This window comes from Macadamia integrifolia, chromosome 9, assembly GCF_013358625.1.
Source record: "Macadamia integrifolia cultivar HAES 741 chromosome 9, SCU_Mint_v3, whole genome shotgun sequence".
NCBI lineage: Eukaryota > Viridiplantae > Streptophyta > Magnoliopsida > Proteales > Proteaceae > Macadamia > Macadamia integrifolia.
The window spans coordinates 27,105,706-27,131,437 of record NC_056565.1 but is presented as its reverse complement, the minus strand read 5'-3'; the positions used below and the strand labels follow the sequence as shown (position 1 = coordinate 27,131,437).

At 39.1% G+C, this 25,732-nt stretch overlaps 3 protein-coding genes across 4 annotated transcripts in view; 2 read left to right on the top strand and 1 right to left on the bottom strand.

Moving 5' to 3' along the window:
* LOC122088113 (DNA-directed RNA polymerase V subunit 5A-like) overlaps nt 1-7,190 on the bottom strand; it is a 50,898-nt gene extending 43,708 nt beyond the window's left edge. Inside the window, exon 1 of one of the 2 annotated variants that reach the window (XM_042657273.1) lies at nt 6,878-7,190. In XM_042657273.1, the coding sequence (XP_042513207.1) occupies nt 6,878-7,129 (252 nt within the window). In that variant the 5' untranslated portion in view covers nt 7,130-7,190. The remainder of the gene's footprint in view (nt 1-6,877) is intronic. The other variant, XM_042657272.1, reaches the window with a different exon arrangement.
* A 4,408-nt stretch (nt 7,191-11,598) lies between these two features.
* Nucleotides 11,599-12,386, top strand: LOC122088643 (PLASMODESMATA CALLOSE-BINDING PROTEIN 3-like). The gene is made up of 2 exons (XM_042657955.1): nt 11,599-12,134; nt 12,232-12,386. The coding sequence occupies exons 1-2, from the start codon at nt 11,816-11,818 to the stop codon at nt 12,351-12,353; spliced, it is 441 nt and encodes a 146-aa protein (XP_042513889.1). The 5' UTR covers nt 11,599-11,815; the 3' UTR covers nt 12,354-12,386.
* A 7,795-nt stretch (nt 12,387-20,181) lies between these two features.
* On the top strand, nt 20,182-25,732 carry LOC122089945 (F-box protein SKIP5). The gene is made up of 5 exons (XM_042659724.1): nt 20,182-20,352; nt 23,390-23,534; nt 23,611-23,689; nt 25,075-25,133; nt 25,206-25,732. Exons 1-5 carry the CDS (start codon nt 20,190-20,192, stop codon nt 25,534-25,536), a joined length of 777 nt encoding a protein of 258 aa, XP_042515658.1. The 5' UTR covers nt 20,182-20,189; the 3' UTR covers nt 25,537-25,732.

Genomic DNA, 25,732 nt, shown 5'->3' with positions numbered 1-25,732 from the left:
AAGGCGGGCATAAAACACCGTCTTATCTACTAAAGCGTTCCTGTGTAATATTTTTATAAAACCAATCTATTTTGCTCAAATCCTTGTTGAATCCTATTACGCATATGTTAAATAAATATTAAAGGTTCATATTCATACCAATGTAAGATATTCATCAAAAAAACAAATCAATAAAGTGAATAAACTAAGTTCATCTTCATCAATCATCAATCATCATAACATATTAACATATAATATAAATACATAATTATGAAACAAAATTATAAATATAAAAAAAAAAGACATAAAAAATACAAGTATTTATTATACTTACCTCTATGATGCCAAAATGAGTGCCTAAGCCCTAAGGTCATCCACTATATTTCTACTCCTGTCAAAGAAGAATGAAACTCACCGCTACCGGAGCAAACTCACAGCTACCGGAGCAAAATGGTCGCCTAGATCAGTGGTTCTTCCTTGTTCCGTGATTCCTTCTCAAAGCCCTTTCTTAAAACCCTTGACAAAATCCAAACCCTGTTTGTGAATTGTGTTTTTGTATTGTTCGTTTTGGTTATTTTTGGTGGAGTAAAACTGATCCCGTACATCTCAAGTGTTAACAAAATCATACGCCTACCAATAAAAAATCTATATTTGGAATCTTCATCAAGTAATTTTAAAATGTGTTTAAAAAAAATAAAAAACCATAAGGCGCCACTTCACGTAAGGCAGAGCACTGCCTTACCATCTCTAGACCGCATCAGCGCCAAGGCGATGCCTTAGCAGCGCCTTAAAAACTATGGCCCATAGCCAGCCCCCTTCCTTCCTTCCTCCTCTTCTTCTTCTTCTTCTTTCTTCTTCTTTTTCTTTCTCGTCCTCTCCCCCTCAATGAATTTAGCTTCTTGTAATGACAAAAATGAGAGAGGAGAGCTATTTATGTTGCTGAAATATGACCCACTAAGGCCTGTTTGGCTGAACATACATTCATTCCTAAAAATTAATTTCTAAAACTAGAGAGGAGAGCTATTTATGTTGCTGAAATATGACCCACTAACGCCTGTTTGGCTGAACACACATTCATTACTAAAAATTAATTTCTAAAACTAACTTCTAAATATTGATTCCTAAAACTAATTTCTAAAACATAAAACTATTTAACATTTAATTCCCATTAATGGACCCCACGAAAGGCTGACCTATTAGGTTGGATTTGGTCAGCTGACCTCGGTGAGTGCGAGGCTCGGGGGGTGTAGGCATGTGGGCCCCACACAGAAAAACAGATTTTTCTTCTCTTCTGCTGTACAAGTGAATCCACCACAGCAAGGCAGCCTATCTCTTGTGCCAGCTAGGTCCTGACACAGAGCTCAGCTACTTCCAATTTAGGGTGTTACACTTTCAGTTGCAGGTTTCGGTTGGCACTGCTGATGGCACATCCAGGACTGATCTTCAGGGGTTTTGGTCGTCTAGGAGAGGGCTACCTTCGCTCAAGATCTCATCCCAAGCAGATCAAGCACCAAGGAGATCTAAGAGCTTGATTAGGGCTGCAAATATTGCCAGAAACAGGGGATTTCCGGCAAGGAGAGACAGTCACAAAATAGAACCAGAAAAGAAGAAGAAGATGAGAAAGGGAAGAGGAGAAGATAATCAAGGGAAGGGGAGATAATCGCAGCTCACTACAACCATGGTTTCAAACCTGGAAACAACCATTCAATTCTCAAAACTCGAAAACTGAAATCACAATTGTCTTAAATGACTACTTAAAGGAAAATAACATCAATCAATGGAAACTAATTTAAAATGGAAACTAACCTAAATTAGCAACTGAAATCTAATATTGAACTTTCCTACTAACTTGACCACACCCTACACTAACAATAAAGGAAACAAATCAAAGTACTAAATCAACCCTAAATCTTCCCACACCTAACTGCATCACTGAACAGCTACAGGTTGCAGCAGGCTAAAACCTTCTAATTCTGGGCAGAATTGAGAAGGAGATGGATTTAAAATTTAAATACGTATAGGCAGTTGCAGCAGTAGTAGATCTTTGAGTAATGGAAAGAAGAAGATAGCTTGAAGAAGAGGACCACTTTCTAATTCTGGGCAGAATTGAGAAGGAGATGGATTTAAATACATCTAGGCAGTTGCAGCAGTAGTAGATCTTTGAGTAATGGAAAGAAGAAGATAGCTTGAAGAAGAGGATCTCTTGGGCTTCACACCGCAAAGAGTCAGCCAGATCATACACCAGCTCCACAATCTTGATCAGACACAAGACCAGTTCTCAGCAGCAGCCATTAATTCAGTTTTTCAAAATCGTTCGAGGCTAGAACCCCTACCATGCTTTATTCATAATATGTTATGGGGGGAGGGATTACAAAATAGAAGGTCCTAGAAAAGGAAACCTTAAATTAGACCTATTGAAACTAACAATTGAATACTAGTAACTACTTGCAAAAGGAAACTAACAACTAACAACTTGACTTCTAAGCAAAGCAAAATATGACTTAAATTGGACCAGCCGGCTAACCCAAACTGAACCAATTAATAAAACAAACCAACTAACAAAATAACCCCCCATACTAAAATCGTGGGCTGCCTGTAGAGCCCCTACCTGACAGCCCACTTCTTCCTCCTTTGATATGTCTTCAATGTTGCATCACTAGTTGACTGTCGCCTTACTGCAAAACGCAACACTTATTTATATCAAATATCATTTAAGTGAATGTTTTTATATTTTTTATTTCAATTACTTAAGATATTATTCATAAATAAACAAATCCCCCCTATTTGAATCTAATAAAAAATAATTTAAGAATTCTAAAAGGATAAAAAGTCAACACCCCAGTCCAAGAACAAAAATTGAATTGTTGGTTATACAGCCGATTTTCAACTTTCAAATGCTAGGGTTTTTCTCAATCCTGAAAATTTAATAAATCGTATCAAGGTAAAACATTACTAAAAACCAAAAGTCTAATAAAATAGTCTTCTGTTTTGATACCCATAAAATGATTTTCATTTAGGAGATTTTAATATCATTTGTGCACTTTAAAATAAGTTTGACTGGAACATAACTTTGTCATTAAAACTCAAATTTAAATAATCTTAGACTTGTTGGAAAGCTGATTTTGTGTTCTACCTAATACAAAATGTCTCATGTAAAAATAATATCATTTGACCAACCAAACTTATTATAGAACAATAACATTTCTCTACATGTTGATTTTTATGATTAATGTGAGTTAATGTAGATTTTTTATGATTTAATGTGATTTAATGTTGATTTTTGATGACTTGATGTGACTTAATGTTGATATCTTTTTATATAAGGTTTATGTAGCATACTAAATAATGTTACAAAAGAGGGAAAATAAAAAATAACTCTTGGTTGTTCGCCTTAAGGAGGGCGACTTGTTGCATAAAGCGCTTAGGCAGCACTCCAACGCCTTGGTTCGCCTTGGCGCCGTGACAACTATGGATTGTGCAACTTCAAAGGAGTGTGGCTAAAGAGTTCAACTTCGAGGGGTCTTCTTCCTCTAGAGATGGAATAGCAATGGCGGAAATCCAAGGTTCTTCAATAACAATGGCAGGATTCCAGTTAGGGGTGTCAATCGGTCGGGCCTAGCTGGGCTTGACCACTTGGAAGCCTTGCACTGTGAACGCCTGTTTAAGTAAATGGGCCTAGTTTGGGGGGCATGATACGGTTTATAATCAGGCCGGTCGGTGCCAGGCTTTAATTGGGCTTCCTTACACGGGTCTTAACCAGGCCTTAACCGGGCTATGGACCTATTTAAGTCTAAATGGGCTTTAAATGTGCCTACCCATTCTTAAGTGGGTTGAAGGCCCAAAAATATGTGATGCAAATCATTAATAAAAAAAGAAAAATGATATGAGATTATGGTTGTTCTTACAAAAAAAAAGATTATGACTGTTACAACTTACAAAACAAAGCTTAATTAAATCAAATCCTATTACAAAGCAAAGGGTAAGAAAGCTTAATTAGTTTCTTACTAGTAGTGGCAAAATAGGAATTTTATGTAGTATTAAAGGAGGTCGGGCTATAAGGAGTCAGTTCAAGCCCAGCATATAAATGTGTCGGTTCGGTCGGGCGCCGACAAGCTAGCTACTTGCATCCTGAACGCCTGTTTAATAAACTGGCCGATCCAAGTTGGGCCGTAAACATGTTAGGCTCGATCAGGCCTACAGGTGTGGGCTCAAAATTGACACCCCTCATTCCAGTTTTCTTTGGCAGAAGGCCAAGTATGTATATAGATATATAAGTTTTCTTCAGTCTCTCGCTCTCTTGTTGCTTTCTTCTCGACTCTCTCTCCCTCTTTTCTTGGGTTGTTGGCGGAACCTTAGAACAAGGAGGGGTTTTGATTGAAGCAAACAGGGGGGAAAAGGGGGTGGTGGGGCTTTACAAAGGAGGAATTGAAGGGATTTTTTTCTTTTTTAATCTCAGAATTCTCTACAGAAGCAGGGAGAAGAGTGGGGAGGGAAGAAGAGAGATGGATGGAGAGGGGAAGGATTCATGAGATGGAATCAGAGTTGCAGGAAGAGAGATGATTCGCACAAGAAGAAAAGGGGGGAAGAGAATCCCCACACATAGCCTGCAGGCACACACCATATAAACCATTCAATTTTCCATCTTCAATCTGACTAGTCCATCGGTTACAACTAATTTATAGAAAACAAAGACATCACAAAAAAAATATTAATAAATAAATAAATAATAAAAAAAAAATGAAACCTAATTGAAGTAGGAAACTACCCTAAACAATGAAGCAAATTGCAAACTAACTCTATTTCCTACTCCAAATCCTATAAATTCAACTTTCTAAAATAAAATCAAAGACAATCTTCCTAAATAAAGTAAATTCCTAAAATCTTACTAGTCCCAAAAACAATATGGATCTAGTTCATCTCTATCCAAATACCTAAATGGGTATGGATTGCTCCATGAGTGTGTATCTACATCAACAAGCCACACCTCACAGGGCCCTACAAAAATGGGAACGGCACCAGGTTATAGCCCATTACTTTTATTTTTTTATTACTTGCTTTGCATAACCTTATCTCACTCAATAACCATTTGGTTTGGCACCTAGTGCCATAAGCAATAAGAGACATCATCGCCCTTGTGGAACCTAACCATTCTCCTACATTGACTTCGACTTTTTGCAGTAAGAAAGTCCAGTGAAAACAAATGGTCCAACATTCAATCACTACTTCAAATGAGCCTAAAAACTTAAAATAATAATAATAATATTAACTAATGCTATAATTTTTTCACTTTTTTTTTTCAGAGGCCGAGGTGGGGAAGGGAAGAGAATATGACGCAAATAAATGGCAGTGGACTTATTTAAGAGAAAATATGCCTTGTGTTAAGTTACATATGTGCTGTGTTTTTGGTCTAAGGATCTGTTGTAATAGGCCACTTTAAATGGCCTAAAATATGGGTAGGACTTAGGAATGTGGAATTTATTAGTTAGTTAAGTTGGGATCTTATTGTTTATTTCCTTTTAAAACTGTTACTATCTTTATATTACCTTAGCTAGGTTAGGTTAGATGTTCGATTTCCAGCTTCTCTCATTTTCTAGTCGCAGTCTTTCAGCGGAATCGGTTACTTCCTATTGCTGGTCATTGGAGTGTTTTATCCTATTGAATTGTTTTTTTTTCCTAATTATTTCTTTTTTCGACAAGTTAATTTGTACCAGTTATGAACTTCTGATGCTATCATACTTGGGTTAGCTCACATGATAAATAGATGTAAGGGTCATAGGCTTTCCCAACGATTTGAAGAAATATTCACTTCAGTTTTCATGAAACTATTATTTTTGTGGATTCAGTGGTGTGCTTGGTGGATTCTAAGAGGGGCTTAGGTGGATTCCAATAGGTGCTTATCTATTCTATCTCTCTTCCAGGATCACATATCAGATTCTATCGACTTTCATACCCTATGGCACCCATTTTTCTTCAATCAAGCCCATAGTGTTGTTGGTTACAAGTTCCTGCAATACTCTACTTGGTTTGTGCTCATATTACATACAGTAGCTTCTAACAATAGACTCTGAGATTTAGCCATTACTATCTAAACTATCAGGTCGATTGCTTCATTTCTAGATCTACTACTATCTGTCCTTGTAGAACTAGGATGCAACAGAGAGTATCTATCTGTTTCAGAATCAGTTCAGACTGCAGGTCTGTACTACTTGCATGATAGACCCTTCGATTGCAATTTCAGGTCATTCTAATTTGGCCATCTCAAGTTATATAAAATTTCTCTCAATTCTGGTTCTGTTCTGTGATCCTGCTGTAGTAGTCTTCTACTAGAATTTTCTGGTTGGAGATTGGTTTACATTAGAATAGGCCCCTTTAAAAATAAATTAAAAAAGCACCCCTAGCACCAAGGCTTTCGGCAGTCCACACTGTCAAGTTTGTGTACGAGGATAACAAACTAGGCTTGACCAAAGTTAGTTTAAAATCTAAAATGCCCAAACGCTCAACATCACATACTCCCACAATTCCTTTTTTCCTTTAATCTTTTGATAATCTTCCACAGTTCATTGTTTCCAAAACCATAATGAAGTACAGCACAGTTCCTCGAATTATCAAACAGAACTTCCAAGAGAAATCCAACAGAAATCTAAGCCGCATGCATGTGGGTTTTTGTGAATTTGTGTAATTTACACTTTAGACATAAAATAGTTGTACAAATTCAGAGATATAGAGGAAGTTAAAGATAAATGTAGTTTCAAAGACACACATTGGGTTTCCAAACAAAACCATTTTTATTTCTATCGACAAATTCAACAAAAACCAGTGTTCCAGTTTTTCAAATGTAAACAAAGCATGGGTAGATTGAAATTAGAAACTGCTCATCAGAAAACCATGGTGTTTATACCTTTTGGGAAGGATCAGAGACGAGGGAAGCGTTGATGCGGATGCGCTCGAGGTCGACAATGTCGGGACCGTAGACAGAACGGAATTCATGGAGGGATTGGTTGATTTCAGAGTCAAGGATGTCATAGCCTCTGTCTCTTAGCATCTCCAACACAGTCCGTCTAGCAAGGTAGTACCTGTGGCTCTCTACACTCCCAGTGTCTACCATGTTGCTTATGCAGGTCCGACCACCACCATCGTTGTTATCCACCATCTCTCTCTCTCTCTCTCTCTCTCTCTCAAGTAGAGGGCAATACGAGAGGGATAAAAATCGTCTGTGTTTTCTTGATCGGTGTTTTGCTATGTTTCGCTACCTGCAGAAAACGACATGTGGACAGATGAAAGTGGACGGTCAAGATTGCTTTTAAGGTTGAAACCAATGCAAATCTGGTTTGGGGTTGGACGAACTTATCAATCCAAGTGAACCAAATCGGGTTCGGGTCTCTCTGTTTGAATAAAACAACCGTAAAAACTCTTGCTGGTTGCACGATTCTCTCTGAGTCTCACGGATCTCACTATCTGTCACACCTGTCTCTGCTCATGAAGGAAGGAAAGATCCACAAAATCGCTCTCATGAAGGTCTCGCTACTCATGAAGGAAAAATATTGGTTCTCTCTCTCGAAGGTGAAGTAACAGAGATACCATTGAGTCAAGAACACTCTCTCTCTCTCTCCCTGCTCACGAAGAGAGTCGCTAGGGCTCTCGATTTTTCTTGGGTTGGAGTACTCCTCGCGCTCCGAAGCTCTGTCTGTTCGATCACGAACCTGGTTAGGTTTTAATATAAACCATTCTCTGTTATTTTTATATCTAACCCATTCTTTGTTCGGTTTTGAATCAAATCATTGGCAAGTAAACCCTAAACTATTGTGGCTTGTTAGGGTTAGGGTTTTTATTTGTATCTATAATATTTTTGCTACTTTGGGTGATTATACTGGTGATTATGGTTTGATTTTGAAGAATGTTAGGGTTTTGAAAACTGTTGGGTGATTCTAGTTTGGTTATATTGAAGTTGTCCTGTTGGAAGCCCTCGCGCCACACTCTCTCTCTATCTGTTACCCCTTTCATGCTCATATTTTAAATTTTTATTAAGTATCTAGAGGAGATTATATGGTGTTGTTTTTATTTTATTCTTGTTTGTCATCTTTGTAGACAAGACTTTGTATTTGATAACACTTATTGGTATCAACAGTGTTTTGCATCTGATATCAGGAGTGTTTTTGTGCTATGAAATACATTCAGTTAATGAGTTGTGTCCAGATATCATGCTTTGTTCTCAATCTCTGATCTTCCATTGATATCAGTATCTATGTCATGGTATCACTAAATTTTTACTAACATGATTTTTTGTGCAAGTAGGGAGTCTTTAGCTCAAAATGGTAAAGCACCTGGGGTAATGCCCAGGTTCTGGTGGTTCGAATCCACCAAGACTCTTCTTCAACAGTATAATCTTAATATCTCCCTTAAAGCAAATTATCATTATGTGCTCACATTGCTTGCAGAGAAGAGATGCCATGTTTCCTGACCAAAATCAGACCTACGTTGTGTTTCTTACCTCATTTTAAATTAATCTATAGTGTTTGCCACTGGTTGGACTGTATCATGTAGTGAATGTTAGTTTCGATGTGCTACATGGTTTGAAGAATATTAATTTTTCTATAGATTTAATGGATCATCAATGAGTATTATAAAGCAAAACCTACTCAATCAACTGTTCAAATAGTGAACCCCTATACCTCTACAGAAGTGTTCCTCCTACACTGATATCTAAAGAACCCATTTCTTTTCACTCATACTGACTATGTTTAAATTGAAAGTTGAACAAGCTAGCGCACTATAAGTCTAATAATGCAGATGTACAATGTCATCTTTGCTCGCTAGCCCTCTTCATTGTGGAGTGGGTGTCTCCTTGTTTGAATTTGTGACTACAATTATCATGAAGAAAGAAGTAGAATGCTGGAGATCCCAATATCCTAAACAGTAAAAATACGTTACCTCATATTTATTGAATCCATGTCCTATTGTTGAATTCATATGATCTTGATCACAGAAATTGAGAAAACATTTTCCTCAGTTTTGCATCTCACTACCATCACCCAAGACCATTCGATGAGTTGATAGCTCTGAAATCTTCAAATTTCAATTTGGAGGGAGGATACAGGTTTTAGTTAATTCACGCTTCATAGAAGAAACTAGAAGACAAGCATTACCCATAGAATTGTATTTTGGTGGAACTGTGGAATACAAGCATAACCTTTAAAAAGCCTTGATTCTGATCGTATTTGTTGATGGTGAACCATTGAATCTGGATCATTCAAGGCCCTACCCAGGAAGGTCAAGGGAGATTGGAATGGAATCATCTTGAAGACACCTAACCATACCATACCCTTCAAAATAAAATGCCTGCTTTATAAGAGCATATGAACCCAGTTGTCCTTCAACCTCTTTAGTTCCAGTTTTGGAAAATCAAGGAAAACTAACAGCTAGCAGTTAAGAGGTTCCACATTGCTCTCATAGCCTAATCTGTAGTATGAGAAACACCTTAAGAACATTCTGCCATTTCATTTTTTTTTCCTTCAATCCTATGGTGAGCGCTATTCTTTATTTTCTTGAGGAATCAGACTCCTCACACTGTTTGTTTTCCTGCTAAAAAGACTGAATCTCCAACAATGAAGACAAGTCAGATTACAAACAATGTTCCAAGAATGCTGAAACACAGATTACAAAATGGAGAGTGCAGAAAATCAGATTACAAACTTGAACATACCTGCACTCTCCATCTTGAAGTTGCTAAAGATGCTGAAATTCCAAGATGGAGAGTGCAGAAAATCAGATTACAAACAATATTTATTTAAGAAAAATTCTAAGGGCCCGTTTGGTATCGTTCTAAAAAAACATTTCTGGAGTTTTTTCGTTTTATTGGAACGAAAAAACAGAATCTTCTGTTTGGTGCACTTATGGTCTGTTTCTGTTTTTTTGGAACAAAAAGTGAAAAAAAAAACTGAAAAAATGAGATTGGACGGAACTCCAAAATGGAGTTCCGTCTTCCCAGTTTCGTTCCATTTTACAAAAAAAAAAAAAATCCCAATAAAAATCTGAAATTTTGAAACACCATTTTTTCATTTAAAAATGGGTAATTTACAGCGCCACCCCCTGAAGAATGCCATTATTATACGAACACCCCTTCTCTTTCACCAAATTAGACTCAGACCCCCTACCGTCAGTCACTGTTAGAGAATATACCTCAAATGCTGACATCAGCAGGTCTTTTTTTTTTTAAATACCATTTTACCCTTAAATACCATTTTACCCTGAAAAAAAAGGTTATACTCTCTGCAACGTCTTAACTAGTTGGGTCTTGTTCTCTCAACCTCGTCAGACCATTCCTAATCTGTGGTCGCCGCTGGGAAGCTGGGAGAGAGGAAGAGGGGAAGAGAGGAAGAGAAGAGTGAAGTTACGACGCTATAATCCGTGGTCGCCACTGGGTGAAGTGGGAGATAGGAAGAGGGGAAGAGAGGAAGAGAAGAGTGAAGACAAATCTGCTCTCGATTTAATCTGTAGTTGCAGCTGGGAAGCTGGGAGAGAGGAAGAGAAGATTGAAGTTGCGTCGCTATAATCCGTGGTCGCCGCTAGGTGAAGTGGGAGATTGGAAGAGGGGAAGAGAGGAAGAGAAGAGTGAAGACAAATTTGCTCTCGACCTCTGCACGAATCGTCTATGGTCGCCATCGGGAAATCCAGGAGAGAGGAAGAGGGGAAGAGAGGAAGAGAAGAGTGAAGAAAAATCTTCTCTCGACATCTGCAGGGAACGTGAGGGTGATCCGACAGATATCGGTACAACCCTTCTTCGACGGCAAAGAGAGGAAGGCATCGGAGATCCGTCTGGTGAAGGGACAAATGGTGTCGATGCTAAGAACGGATTGAGTATGGAAGGCGTTCGTGTTGGAAGGGGAGAATAGAGACCACGAAGCGGTGAACATGACGGGGCCAAGGGTGTGGATATCCATCTTCTCTAAATGGAAGGTTTGTACTTCTGTCTCTAATCTCTCTCTCTCTCTCTCTCTCTCTCTCTGAAATTAACATCATAGATGAGATCGACCAGACCTTCTCCATTGCTTTGCTTCCATTCCGTTTCTTAAACTTGGATTCTATACCATTGGGAAAGAAATCATCGACCTTTGCTTGGATCGGATCTGCAAGCTTGCGGATAACTGTACTAGTCTCCAAGGTTTCCTGGTTTTTCTTCAACGAGCCAAAGCTGGGTGCTCTGAACGATCGCCGACGGTCTTCTGAAAAAAAAAAACATCACCAATGGTCCAAATCTATAGATGTAATCCGAAGCCCGTGATGCCAGATCCAGATAGTAGAGAGACAAGTCAGTGGGAGTGAAGAAGGAGAAGGAATCTCTGTAGTCGCCGTCGCCGTCGCCGTCGCCGTCGCCGTCGCCGTCGCCGTCGCCATCTCCCCCATCCGCCATCAGGTTACAACATGAGTTTTTAGTGAATAGGGAGGGTAGAACGGTCATTTTAACTCTTGATTTAACAGTAACTGACGGTAGGGGGCCTGAATCTAATTTGGTGAAATAGAGGGGGTGTTCCTATAATACTGGCATTCTCCAAGGGGTGGCGTTGTAAATTACCCAAAAAAAAATGATAATAATAAAGAGTAAGCGAGAGAGAGAGAGAGAGAGAGAGAGAGAGGGATGGGGCGGAAGGCAATTTAATATAAAGGCAAAAGCAGAAAAGCAAATAGAAGAAAAGAAAAAGAAGAGACACTCTCTTGCTCTCCCCTCCCAGAGGCCAGAGCCTCCGCAGTCTTGCTCTCTGCCTTTGGCCGAGAATCTCTCCTTCTTTCCTTTACTAAAGTTATCAGAGTGAGTTGAGATAAGCTTTAATCTCTCACGGCGATGGGAGGAGAGGCGGAGCTGAGGGTGGGTTTGTTTGTGGTGATGGTGGTGGTTGTAATGGTAGGAGGAGGGGTGGAAGCGCAGAGCTGGTGCGTGGCGAGGAGCAACGCAAGCAATCAGGCGCTGCAGACGGGGTTGGACTACGCATGTGGTGCAGGGGCTGACTGCGCACCGGTCCAGTCTAACGGGCTCTGCTATTTACCAAACACACTGGTAGCCCACGCCTCTTATGCCTACAATAGCTACTACCAGCGCAAGAATGAGGCTTCTGGTACCTGCGACTTCAGCGGCACCGCCACTATTGCCATGACCGATCCCAGTCCGTTCTCTCTCTCTCTCTTTCTCTCTTGGTTGGTTAGGATGAGTAAACAAACTTTTCTTTTTATTTATTTATTTATATTTATATTTGGTTGCAGGTTATGGATCTTGCGTTTACCCATCGTCTGCAAGGTATGCTCTCTTCTCCTCCTTCCTCTTATTCTTGATGGTTTTCCCTTTACCGAAAAAAAAAAAAAAAGATTTTTTTAAAAATAAATAAATATATTGAACTCGAAAGATCTTCTTTATATTTTAATATTTATTTATTTATTTATTTATTTGTTAATTATGGCATTCCACAGTCCAAAAAGCCACAACCCCATGACCTGTCTTTTCTTTCATTTCTTAATCACTTACTTCATTTATTCTTTTTTTACCAAAAAAACACTTCATCTATTCTTTGCCCTTAAGTATTATTTAGTCATACCTAAAAAAAAAAAAAATGTTACCCCCCTTCTCTCTCTTTTTTAATATATATATATATATATATATGGTAAATTTCTTTTATTTATATTTAAACTTAGAAGCAGTCTTGTTAATTTCTCGACAGGGACAGGGACAGGGACAGGGACAGGGACAGGGACAGGGGCAGGGGCAGAGTTTTGTTTATATAAAGGGTTGTCATGGTCTCAATAAGATAATCAACGCTTGGATAGGCACTAGGGTTGTTACAGTACATAAAGGGTTGCGATTGTCTAAGTTGGATTCCAATCTGATAGTCGACAGCTCGACAGCACACAGCATCCAGCACGTTCTTTTTTTTTTTTCGGTAATAATATGCACGTTCTTTTCCTTTAATCGTTTCTCGTGGTTTTATTTTAAAAATATTTTATTTTCGAGAGTACCGTGTACATGGTCTTGGGTTTAGCAAAAGAGATACGGTGGGGTTGCGTTGTCCTAACATCTCATGGGGTCCCACTTGTGGATCTGATGGAGTCTGAAGTCTAGTGAAAACATTCCCATACTACATGAGCATTCTTGGGAAACGAACCAAAAAAAAAAAAAAAAGAAAGGGTTAGAAAAAGCAGAGAGGACCATCCCATCCTCTATGCCTAACCCCCGCGGTTTGAAGCTTTTTTTTAGGGTCTCGAGGTAGGGGCCCACATCCGAGCATTTGTCTCTGTAGGGCTCGAGTTCCTCTTCCGAAGTCCATGTGCCGTCGCATTTCTCTTTGTCTCTTTCTTTATTTTTTTTCTTTTTAATAATTTCTTTTGGATAATATATGTCGTGACGTGTGTAAGGATGAAATTCAATCCTCCAGCCTATGAGATGTTGACAACTGCTTTTGAAACCTAAAGCGAGTGGTCCTACTCCCAACTCGTGTGTTTGGAAATATTGGAAGTGTCACCCTTACTGTCACTGTCTGTGACGACTTTGTTAGCTTTAATTGGGTTTTGTCAATTGCGTTGCCGCTTAAACTTCTCTCTCTTTCGCTGTTTGAACATTGAACTTTCAAAGTCGGTTTTATGGTGCTGGCTGGTTGTGGGGAAAGGGAAAGCAGGGGAGGGTGTATTTAACTTTACGTAACTTAAATTATTTGTTTTTGATTCCTCTGTTGATAGCCATCCACGTAAGTTATTTGTTTTTGATTCCTCAGTTGATAGCCATCCACGTGTCACATGAGTTTATTCCATTTTTGTGGTTGGTGTTTTAGGTCATGTCTAATGATGTCCCATCTTTGCACTGATTCAGGTTTTTTTTTTTTTTTTTACCTATTAATAAAATTCACAGTTAGAGACATATCGTGATGAGTAGCTGTTTTCTTGTGCCGACAAAAACAATGGGAAAATGAGTTCTGTCTGAAAGTGTAGCATGCTAAGTATTTTCCTGAGTTTTTTTTTTTTCAAAATGATAGATTTACCCCTTTATCGTGGGAAGAGAAAGATAGATAATCTTTTTTATTTGTTTGAAAGTCAAAAAAAGAAAAAAAAAAGAAAAAAAAAAAAAAAAAAAAAAAAAAAAAAGAAAAAAAGAAAAGGGAACACTCAAAAAATTTAACTGTGTGGAGAGAGATAGATGCATAAAAAATTGTTGTGTAATTATAATTTTGTTTTATTATATCTTTTGTGTTATTTTCTTTTCTTGTTTACTAAACATAGACTGAATGACATGAACTTCCTTCTAAATTGGTGACGACTTGCTAGTTGAGTCCATGCCCCCTAGGAGGGATTATCCTTTTTCACATTTGTGCCATTAGGTACTCCCCTTCCCTTGTTCGAATTGTCTACAGTGAGCGATGAGGGCCTGCTGTCGAGTTGATCTATGATCACTCTCTCTCGGTGGCCGCAAACAATTTTCACACTCCTTGTAGTGGTTAAAAATTCTCTTGTAGCTGTGGTTAAAGTCCTATTGGGTGGTTAGGATAGACCTCACCCCACCCCAACACCCACTCCCCACCACCCCACATCCCCCCCAAAAAAAAAAAAAAAAAAAAAAAAAACCCTAGAAAATGATTCAGTAGAATCGGCTTCATGTGGTCAACCATGGATTCTAATCCAAGGGTTTCTGATGGCACCACCACATTGGGTTGGACCTTCTAACTTCTGACGAGTTGGATATATGAATATGAGAGACTAGCACTTCTAAAAGACTGTTGCATGCATTGCTTTTATTCAGTGGGATAATTAGATAAAAGATATTCTACCCAAAAAAAAAAGGGGAGGGGGAGNCCCCCCCCCCAAAAAAAAAAAAAATCAGGTGGTCTTCCCTTGGAAGGAGAGGGATATGAATACATTGAATAGCAGCACTATCCTATGCATGAAACCAAGCATCAAACAAGTCTTTTTTCCAACACCTATTCTATAGGCAAATCTGTAGAAACGTAACCCTAAAAACGATGCAGAAGATAATGTAAAACAAAAACAAGAAAAGCACACAAGTTTACAAGGTTCGGCAAGATTTCCTATGTCCTCCGTGAGATGAGATTCTGCTTCACTATCAATGGAGAATAGAGTTTCAGCGCTTATCCTCCCAGTTCTCCTAAATTGCTTGCATTATAGATAAAGAAAACTTCAATACAAATATATAGCAAAAAACTCTAATCCAGAAAGTACAAAACTATCCTCAAATAAAAAATTCGAGTTAGGGGGTGGCGTCCCCCTACACCCCCGCTATGCAAGGGGATCGTCGTTCTGTCCTGTCGAGGTGCATGCACCAGTACTCCCTAGATTAAACTGTGACGGAATACAATACATCGTACACCAACACAAATCAGCTTAAAATGGAGGTGTGATGGGCAACTTGGAAGGGGCTAATGTTAGATTTTGAAATCCGGGAGGGAAGGGATCCACCCATGCTCCCATATGTTAATACGATCACCAAAGCCAAGCTTCCACATAAGGCCCTTCTCAATAACTGTCCTTCTTTCAATGATGCGGTGTCATGCCAAAGATGGATTACTTCCTAGAGTAGCTTCCAGAAAACTACAATTTGGAAAGTATTAGAGCCTTCATAAATCTTGCTCAATGTAATGATGGGTTAGAGAACAACTTCCACGCAACCTTTGACAGCAAGGCTTTGTTACGAATAGATGGATCTCGAAAGCCCAGGCCCCCATTCTCTTTAGATTGCATCAACTTGGACCTAACTAACGAATTGATCTTCTGCGGCTCACTTGTACCCTCACCAAAAAAAAAACAAAAAAGAAGTATTTTTTGTTTTTTTGTTTGTTTTGTGTGTGCGTGTGGAAAGTTTGAGGTAACTTGAAGTGACTTGCTGTAAAATTTTGTATAAGTTGAATAACTAATCTAATCAGAACCTCACAACCAGCATAGGATTTGTCCAGCCTTGCATCTTCGAGGTCACCCGATTGTTAATATCATGGAACATTGTTGACTTTCAATCTCTGAGGGCAACCCCAAATACTTAGATGAACCATCTCCATAAGTAATTTTAAAGATTATGGAGAACCAGCATTTGAGGTGAGGGGCCATGTTGGGGCTAAAGCAAAGACTGGATTCTCTTGTGTTAATGCATTGGCCACTTGCTTTACAATAGAGCTCCACACATTCGTTCAAATTCTACAACTCGTGAAGCTTAACCTCAGAGAATAAAAGGCATCGGAAAAAGTGTGACAGAGATTGAGATCTCTTTCTCAGCCAGATTCCTTGAGTTCTACCTTGGGTAGTAACCACCTCGAGGACATTGCTCAAGGTCTGGGAGCAGAGTACAAGGAGGGCAGGAGAAAGGGGATCGTCTTGTCAAACGTTACAGAAGGTTTTTGTTAGATCAAACACCAAGAAACACGAATAATAAAGAGACAATAGATCCGTACGACACAGAGATTTAACGAGGTTCACACACCAAGGTGGTGTGCTACGTCCTCGGGCGAAGAAGAAGATGATTCACTATGCAGAGGAGAAATTACACCCTAGCAGCGGCGATGAAAAACTCGCCCTGAAACCCTAACTACGTGAAAACCCTAGAATACAATGACTTTCTCAACAAGCAACAGTACAGATCTCAGAAATTTTCTCATTCGGGTCGCCACCAAAATATGTCGGATCGGGTCAATCTTCAAAACGGGTCAAGAATTCGAGACAAACTTAATAGTTTTACTTGACATCTCACAGCAACATTGACCAAATTAGAATAGTGTACTGAGGTAATACTACCCATAACCAAGGTGATAAAGTGGTCACTGAAACCCATCTTCTTTAAAAGGCTACCAATGAAACTCCATTCCACTCGACCATAAGCGCTCTTCATGTCTGACTTTAACACAACGAACCTCCTTTTTCCTTTTTTCGTCCTCTTGACATAATGGAAAGTCTTGTGAGCCATATATATGTTGTTCGAGATAGCTTTGTCAGGGACAAAAGGTGATTGGGCTGGAAAGATGATGCTTGGGAGAAGCAATTTAAGCCTGGAAGCGGGGATCTTTGTCACCCCCTCGACTGATACTCCGCAAAGACTAATTGATCGGTAATGATCAATGGACTCGGGGTTTCTATTCTTTAGAATTAGACATATCAATGTATCATTGTTGTAAGTAGGGAAATGTCTTATAGAGAAGAAGCTAGATATAAAGTTTCCAATATCCACATGGGTTGGCTCCCAAAATTTATGAAAGAAAAGGATGGGGAGAAACCATCCACACCTGGGGTTTTCAGTTGACCCATTAAGAACAGAGACGGTGACATGCCTCATTTATCAGGGGTGGTACATAGAGTCATGGCTGGGAAGGAAGCTCGGCCCTCGGATTGCAGAGCAAGAGGCTTGACCCTAAGACGTTTTTAGCAAGAGGCTCAACCTTGAGACTGCCAAGAAGGAGGCTCGATCTTGAGAAGGCTGAGTAAGAGCCTAGACATTGAGACTGCCAAGCAGGAGGCTTGGTCTTGAGAAGGCCGAGCAGGAGGCTCGGTCTTGAGACAACCGAGTTGGTGGCCTGGCCTTGTAGATACTGAGCAGAAGGCTCGGCTTTGAGGTTGTAGCACTGCAGGCTCAGCCTTTAAGTTCTGGTTGGCCCGAGCGGGGTACAATATTTGGTTCATCATAAGGAAAACAAAGGGAAGAAATATCTGCCTTATTTAATAAGGTATTGGGCTTTCTAAAAGAACACAACATATCACTTGAGACATTAGGTTAATCTTCTTGTCTAACTGATTGAATGGTAAGTCATGAAAGGAGGCCCAAGATTAAAGAAGGAATTTGTTTATGATGTCGTTTTCCTTCTTACCACGAGCACTATGCCACTATTCCCTTTTGGTTCATTATTGGTGTTTCACTAGAGCAAGTGCATATCCTCCACGGCCTTGGTCTGTTCGATGCTAGGTAGCAATGCAAATGTTAATCTCCAATGTGGTGCTTCTCAAAGAAAAAAGAAAAAAGGCAAAGCATAAAGGAGAATAGGTAGCATGAGACTATGAGAATGGAAAAAAAAAAGAAGTGAGGGTGATGGAGTTGGTGATTTTTGTCCTAATTTGAGGGTAATGGGGTTGGTAATTTTAGTCTTAATTAGAGGTGGTGATTAGAGAGGGGAGGAAGAAGGAATTTTTTTTTTTTTGGGGGATAGAAAGATAGTTTATTGATGGTTACCATGGATTATACTCAAGTCATCCATAATGGATAAACAAGGATCGGAATTAGATGAGACAACTTTATTCGTAATTGACTGAGCCCTCCTAACAAGGGCGTTTGCAATATTATTAGCAGCCCTTGAAATACAAAAAAATTTACAATCATCAAACAAAGAAGCAAGATATCTAATGTACTCAATAATCGACCAACAAGTAAGTTTTTTTTTTTTTTTTTTTTTTTTTTTTTGCAGTAAGGCTGAGCTCTTAGAGGAAATAATTGAAAAAAAAAAAGCGTAGGTGGGTGAGAGGGACATTTATTTTGGGTAATGATGCGTAAAAATTGACCAACCAATCTTCCTTGCAGCTCCTAATGCTCCAACCGATTTGCACAGAACATAAGACAGGGGAGAGCTGGGTTGACCCGACTGGGAACTCTCCGATGCCTAAGTCAGATCTTTCCGCAGCAGATACTCAAGAGAGTTTTCAATTCCAAAAAAAGTGCTCGATCCCCTTGTGGGGGGACTTACCTTGGTAGTTATACACTAATCATGGAAGGAGGAAAGGAGACATTCATGGAGAGTCCTGTTAGACATGGAGTCCTTAAGAGGAACGACTCTCTGATGCTAAGAATATTCCATATCCTAGGGTATACTAGGGGAATATTCCTTTATTATCTCAGAAGTGCAAGTCGTGGGAGGGGTGGATGCCTCTGATGGCATGTAGTGGATAGAGTCCTACCCTTGTGATCAGGGGTTACGTTCCTTGAATGTAGGAGTGGATGTGTATACGTTTCTGAGAGCCCTGCCTATCGAGGTCGAGCCGAGGTGGTAGCTTAGCCTGAGAAGGGGCGGAGGTGGCAGTACGGCCTGAGGAGGGGTCGAGGTGGTAGTACGGCCTAATGAGAGGCCGAGGTGGTAACTCAGACTAATGAGGGGCCGAAGTGGTAGCTCGGATTGATGAGGGGCTGAGGTGGTAGCTCGGATTGATGAGGGGCTGAGGTGGTAGCTCAGACTGATGAGGGGCTGAGGAGATAGCACGGCCTGGTGAGAGGCCGAGGTGGTAGCTCGGACTGATGAGGGGCCGAGGTGATAGTACGGCCTGATGAGATGCCGAGGTCATAGTACAGCATTAGATCGAACGTTCCTTGGCTGTACTGTGGTCAGAGACATTTACCCTCATCAGGTAGTATTGTAATATCAAATTTTACTTTGGGTTGTAGTCATATTCCTAGAGCGGAGAATGTTGTACTCCATTGCTTATCTAAGTGGGCTATTGGCTATCCCTATAAGGGTATTCAAGTCTTCTCTTTTATTGAAGAGTTGGTTATTTTTTTTATGAGAAAAAGAAAAAGTTAACTTATATTACAGAGTATCCATGTTAGGGTTACTAACATTTAATCTTTGAATGAGTATATAACGAGATCCAAGCTAAATGTTTAACAAAAGATACCATGTCATTGGTAGGCCTGTGCTTCAACAAAAAAAGGCGAGGGTTAAAATGTACATAAAAAATGAGTCAATAGCATGCTCAAAGGCCACGATGTGGTAGTAGGATCCAAAAAAAGTTTCAGATCAGTTGCATTGCTCCAAACCTCATCAACCCACCGTCCCATCTTCTTTGCTTGCTTTAGTCCAAATATTAAAACCATTGTAGGTGGTTCAATATGGTCTCCTATCATCACATAATTTGCCATTAGTGAGATACATTCATTCTTGGGAAATAATCAGTTAGCCCATCCAAACAAATTAAATTTTTTTATCAAAAAAGCAGTTGGGCTTAATATTTTTCGCCCTCTTTGAGGGGTCTTTACGAAGAAAAAAAAACAAAGAAAAAGAAAAAAGAAAAGATTGGATGCGTATTTTGTAAATCAAAACTCAATTTCGAGTAATCATATAATTTTTTTAATGATATTACCTCGAGGTATAAAGATTCCAATCCAACGTTTCATGCGTGTCGGTCACCTTCTCAAAAAAAAAAAAAAAAAAAACCAAACCAAACCAAACCAGAGCAATAGTTCGAAAGCTCACGTGACATATATAATGGAAAGTTCATGTGGTCGGGACGCCATTGCCATGGAAGAGAGACGAAGGAAGAAGCGCAGAGGCGGCAGCAGCTGTGGCGGTTCAGACTCTATTTCGCCAATTAACAGTCTTGACGATGGATGTCTTATGCACATCTTTAGCTTCCTCTCCCCAATTCCAGGTTTGTTCCCGAACACTAATTTTTCCAGAAGCTTGGTTGCTGCTATCTCGTTTCATTGAGGGTTGTTGATTCAACTCTTTGACTTATGGGTTTCATCTGAAATTTATTCTTTCCTTGATCTGCGTGTTCACTTCTGGGTGTAATTTCTTGTTTGTGATCTGTTTGTTATTGAAATGCGTGTTTTTGTTCGCTTGATGAGCTACTGAGAAAGAATCATGGGGTAGGTTTGATGGAAGATCTGAAACTCAGGGCTTTGGTGATATGTAAACCCCAATTGACGAGTTTTCTCTTTCTAGTCCTGCTTAGCCCTCTTGATGAGTTCAATATGTTGAATTTGATTGCTACACATCTCTTATGGTGCATGTATGTCGCAGGCAAGCTATAAGATATTTAATACTTTAGCCTGGAATCCTTGTGGTCAATAGATTGGTTCTAGTTTCTCGATTTTCTGGGTATCCACTAGCCAGTGAGCTACCTTGCTTGCCCAACATGTAATACCGATATGTAGGTCCTATGTATAAGGCCTTTATGCCCACTTGTGAATTTCATTAATCACCTTGTGTTTCCAGTAGCTGTAGCCTTCCGTGACTGTGCCTGTAGTATTGGACCTTAAAACTCAATTGAACTGGATTCCTTATTCAACAAATGTGGCAGATGGGTTTAGTTGTATTCATGACTTTGATTACACAAGCTTTGAATTTCACTTCTTTATGTTATTATTCATGTTTTTGGTAAATATAGGCACAGAGGCTCTGGTTATAATGAGTAGTTTCAGCACTTGATTCACTTCAATTCTGAATCATTCACTATGTATTGAGAACCAGGTCAGGTTCACCTATATTTAGTCCATTGATATGTGTTGGATCAGGGGACTACAATCCAGACCATCCATTAGACATGTATCTGTTTTTGTATTTCATATGAGCTCTTTATCTAATACTGTTTTGTACTCGTCTACAACAAATATTAGCTGTTGAGATTTTAAAAAGTTCACTAAAAAATTTCAAGATATAGAGGTTTTTTGTGGCCATTTGGAAAAGGCTACAAGACATTGGATTGAGGATTTTGCATATGTGATGAGGCTTTATGTGTGAGGCACTAACCAATGTACAGTTTTGTACATTCCTCCAAATTAGTTTATTTGATAATCCTGTTTTGGTTAAAGGCTCTAAAGATGACTCACATATCAGGAGATAAACTTATATTTTCTTATAAGATAATGCACTGCATTTCCCAATGGTTGAAGTTTTGTTACGCTTAAAACAACTTTGGAACTCCTTTTCACTGTTTATGCTTATAGCCACTCTACAGCCTTTTGCCTCTCAGTTTGCTTGCTTCATAAACCTAGCTTTAGTTAAATGAAAAAATGATGATTGTCATGCCACAAATGGAATGCCCGTGCTCTTTAAAATATAACATAACTAGCTGGTCAACTGCTTCTACTTCTACACATTGTTAAGAAGATGATTGAACTGAAATTTTCGATGTGTTTAGAGAGTATGGTATCAAAACAAGTGTACCTTTTTTGCATAGTTGTCATGGTGTCTAGGCGACCCAAGGTGTTGGAGGGGGCCTGGATGCAAGGCGACCCCAACAAGGCCTTGACAACTATGCTTTTTTGGATTAAATCTACTACCATTTGGTAACATTACTTGTTAAATATTCCTAAAACAATTAATTTTAATGATGTTTTAATTTGTTCATGATTGTGTTTATTGTCATCATCAACCAGAAAGGAAAAGCATTCTTCACATAAGGCCAATGGCTCCACAGCTAGGGGAAGAACTATAGTTGTTGAGTTTTTTTTTTTTTCTCTTGTTTGGATTCTGGCTCCCCTCTCGAAGTCTTGGCCCCTCTGAAAGTTAAAAAGTTTCTCTGCTATTAGATTGAAAGAGAGAAGAATAACTATAGTCCACCAAGATATATGCTCCTGTATTCCTGGGGATACCATTTTTTTTTTCTAAGATACATGCTCCTATAATTAGATTGCAAGTATTTCTGATCCATACTAGATCATTATTTCTCATGCAATGAGGTATCTTGAACATTGATGTATTTCAATTTTTTAGTCATAAATAATTAGAATGATAGTCAGTTTTAACGAAAGAAAAACAAGGTCTTTTCCAGTAAAAATGTTAAATTGGAATATAGAGAGGTTGGTTCTAGACATCAGAATGGATGTAAGAATGAAAAATGCAGAACTGTTTTTGTTATCACAATTAGTAGATGGAAAATCACTTCTGCAATGTTTGCGCATGCTTCATATGGAACTTTCTGATGTTAATGAATTTAAGAACAGTGCAATGTAACCTGACTTCTTGTTCATTATACCTCTTTCTGTCTTTGACAAAAAGACCTCTATATTTTCTTCTCCTTTCTCCCACCCCCTCACAACCCCCCCCAAAAAAAAAATGCAGTTCTTGTTTTGGCTTTCCCAATGGTGGGTTAAAGTGACCACTTGAAATGATTTAGGACCTGATCTATCCTGGATTTGACCACCAGATTGATTATCTTCCTGATCAATTCATTGTTCACATTATGTGCATTGTTGGAAAGGAATTACATGTGCTGTGCAGGACAATGACATCCTAGTTTTCCACAGATGGATACTGTAACACAATTTATGATCAATTGCAAAATGTAGGCTTGACATTAGTCATGGAACTATAAAAGCTGAGAAGAAAACATTCAAAGACTATGTGGGTGAGTTGTAGGCTGTGTTACTTAATACTTTAGTGTGCCTAGCTAGCTGGAAACAATTGCTAGCTGTTAGTTGGTCCTGTATAATGACTGATGGTGAAATGAATTCTGAAGGGGTGGAACTGATTAGGTATATGATGCTTGTGGACCTTATATTTTTAGATATGTTTTTCCAGCATGTTTTGTTGACATCTTCCTACTGTGAGTGAAGTTTATGATTTTCTTTCTACAGTATCTTGTGCTTGTCATTTTTTCTTTTCATTTTAAAGGTGGATCGGTGGGGCAATATATCATAATACACTGCTTTCTCTATCACAAACTTATGTTGGGTTTGCAGATCGTTATAACACCGCCCTGGTTTGCCACAGATGGTGTTTCCTAGCATGCCATCCTCGCCTATGGCTGCGTGTGGACAAATCCGTCAAGGATCCATCTGAGCCTGGTGTTTTCCCCAACATTGAAACTGCTATTTCTGCAGCAAGGTTGGTTAATTTCTTTGTGTGTGCTTCCCTTTCGAAAAGGAAATTTTAAATCTTGTGAAGGTTCTGTTTTCGACAGGCCTGGTGATACGATTTTGATTGGTCCTGGCTTAAAGCATGTTGTTTGTAATATACAGATAAAGAAGCCACTTTGCCTGGTATGTCCAAAATTCCTTTCCCTAATGTATTTTTGAGGGTCAATCATTTTCCTGTTAAAATATGGGCTTCCAAATTAGCACACCTAACACACCCCCACCCCCACCCCCACCCCAAAAAAAAAAAAAAAAAAAAAAAAAGGGCTTCCTAATTGGATTACTTTTTTGGTGGAAATACCATTTGTTTGGAGCCAATATTTGTAAAATTTGTAGATCTCTTACACATCAATAGCAATAACATCTTCCTTTGTTAGGATTATTATGTTCTGCTCTGTCATTTCACAAAATGTCTTGCATGTTGATGTTGAGACATGGAGAAAGTTCATAGAAACTTAATTGTGCTATGTTTTATTTTTCCTTTTTGTTTGCTGATACTGAACAATTGATGGCCGCTTTAGTTATCATAGATCATCCCACCCAGTCCCAACTCCCTTGGTTTTTACCTTCTTGAGCTAAGAAAGTGAATGCTTGCATTTGAAAATCATTATGTTGTCCAATTGATTGCTGCTTCTTTTCCTGTATGTAATCTAATCATAGTGGCATCAAACCAAGATTGGTCAAGTGGATTGGAAAAGTTAATCGCTTGTGTCTGGGAAAATTGATGAAATTATCTGATAAGCATGTCTAACCTCTTCAATGTTGTTTGGGAATTAGTTTCTTAAGTGTGCCGTAGAGGGCCTACTCTGTATCATTCATGTTACTCAAAACCTTATTTTTGAGGGAGTTATCCAGTGTTTTGCAGCATGTGTAAGGGCAGTTTGGTGCACTATGGGAGTGGCAAATGTGAATCACATATTATCTGTACTCCCTATACCAAACAATTCCTCCAACATTTTTGTCAAGGAAACTAGGTGACCCAAGGCATTGAAGCGCCCTAGGTGTGCAGTATATGACAATATGTAATGTAGCAATGATAAATTTATACAATTATGCTTGTATATAGCATAGAAGCCATATCAATGCAAAATGATACAATTATACTGTTATGGACCTAATATTAGAAAGCCAACATATAATAAACCAAACATAGGATATGATTCAAGTATATTCATCAAAAAACTAAAACAATAAACATAAATCAATGTAAACTTGTGAAGCGTAAAAAATGCATGCTGTTGCCTTGGACCCAAGAAAGTGCCTGGATACCAACAATGTCCGACGATGCTGGCCCCATTTACATCAGTGCTGCACAACTTGAAGCTGACAAACAAATACCCCCATTAGCTTATTTCTTGTAGTAGTAGTTGAGGAAACATGAATTATACACTTAGTCTACACTTAGTCCATATAACAAAGGATTTGAGTCCCCCCCCCACCCCCAACCCAAAAAAAAAAAAAAAAAAAACAATGTTTTTTGGACTCTTGTTACCACTACTTCTTTTGTTCAGATCGGAGGAGGTGAGCTTCCTGATGAGACAGTACTGATCTGTTCTCGTGGTTCAGACAGGTTTGGAGGCTTCCAACTTCTACTTGATTGATACAATGTCTTTTACTTCCGCTAATCATTAGTTTTTAATAGTGCCTTGGAGTTCCTCTCTACCTGTAAGGTGACAAATCTGACGGTGAGAGCAGAGCTCGGGTGCTGCTTGCTTCATAGGAGTGGCAGGCTGACCATAGAGGGGTGCATACTTCAATGCGAGGACAACCCTTTAGACTACCTTTCATGCCCAATTGTGAGTACAGCATCATCGGCAGTGAAGGGACAAGGTGATAGTGTCTCTGTTTCACGGACTCGGATCGAGGGGGGAGCGAAGGCTGTTTTAACCAGTGGGACCCTGGTGTTGCAGCGAGTTCGGGTCATCTGTGCTCGAACATCCCTCTTCTTCTGGTTCGATGTGGAGGATAAGTGATGAGCTTCACTGTCTTGTGCTTGGTTGTAAAATTTATTGATACATTGTGTATACTAGGCCATGTGCTTCATTTTAGTGTTAACTAATTTAGTACTCTGCAGATTTGCGAGTAGTTGACACTAACCATGTTTAGTTTCATAGTTAAATGTTGGCCTCCAATTACAAGTGCTACAAACGGCTTTCATTATTTTTCTCA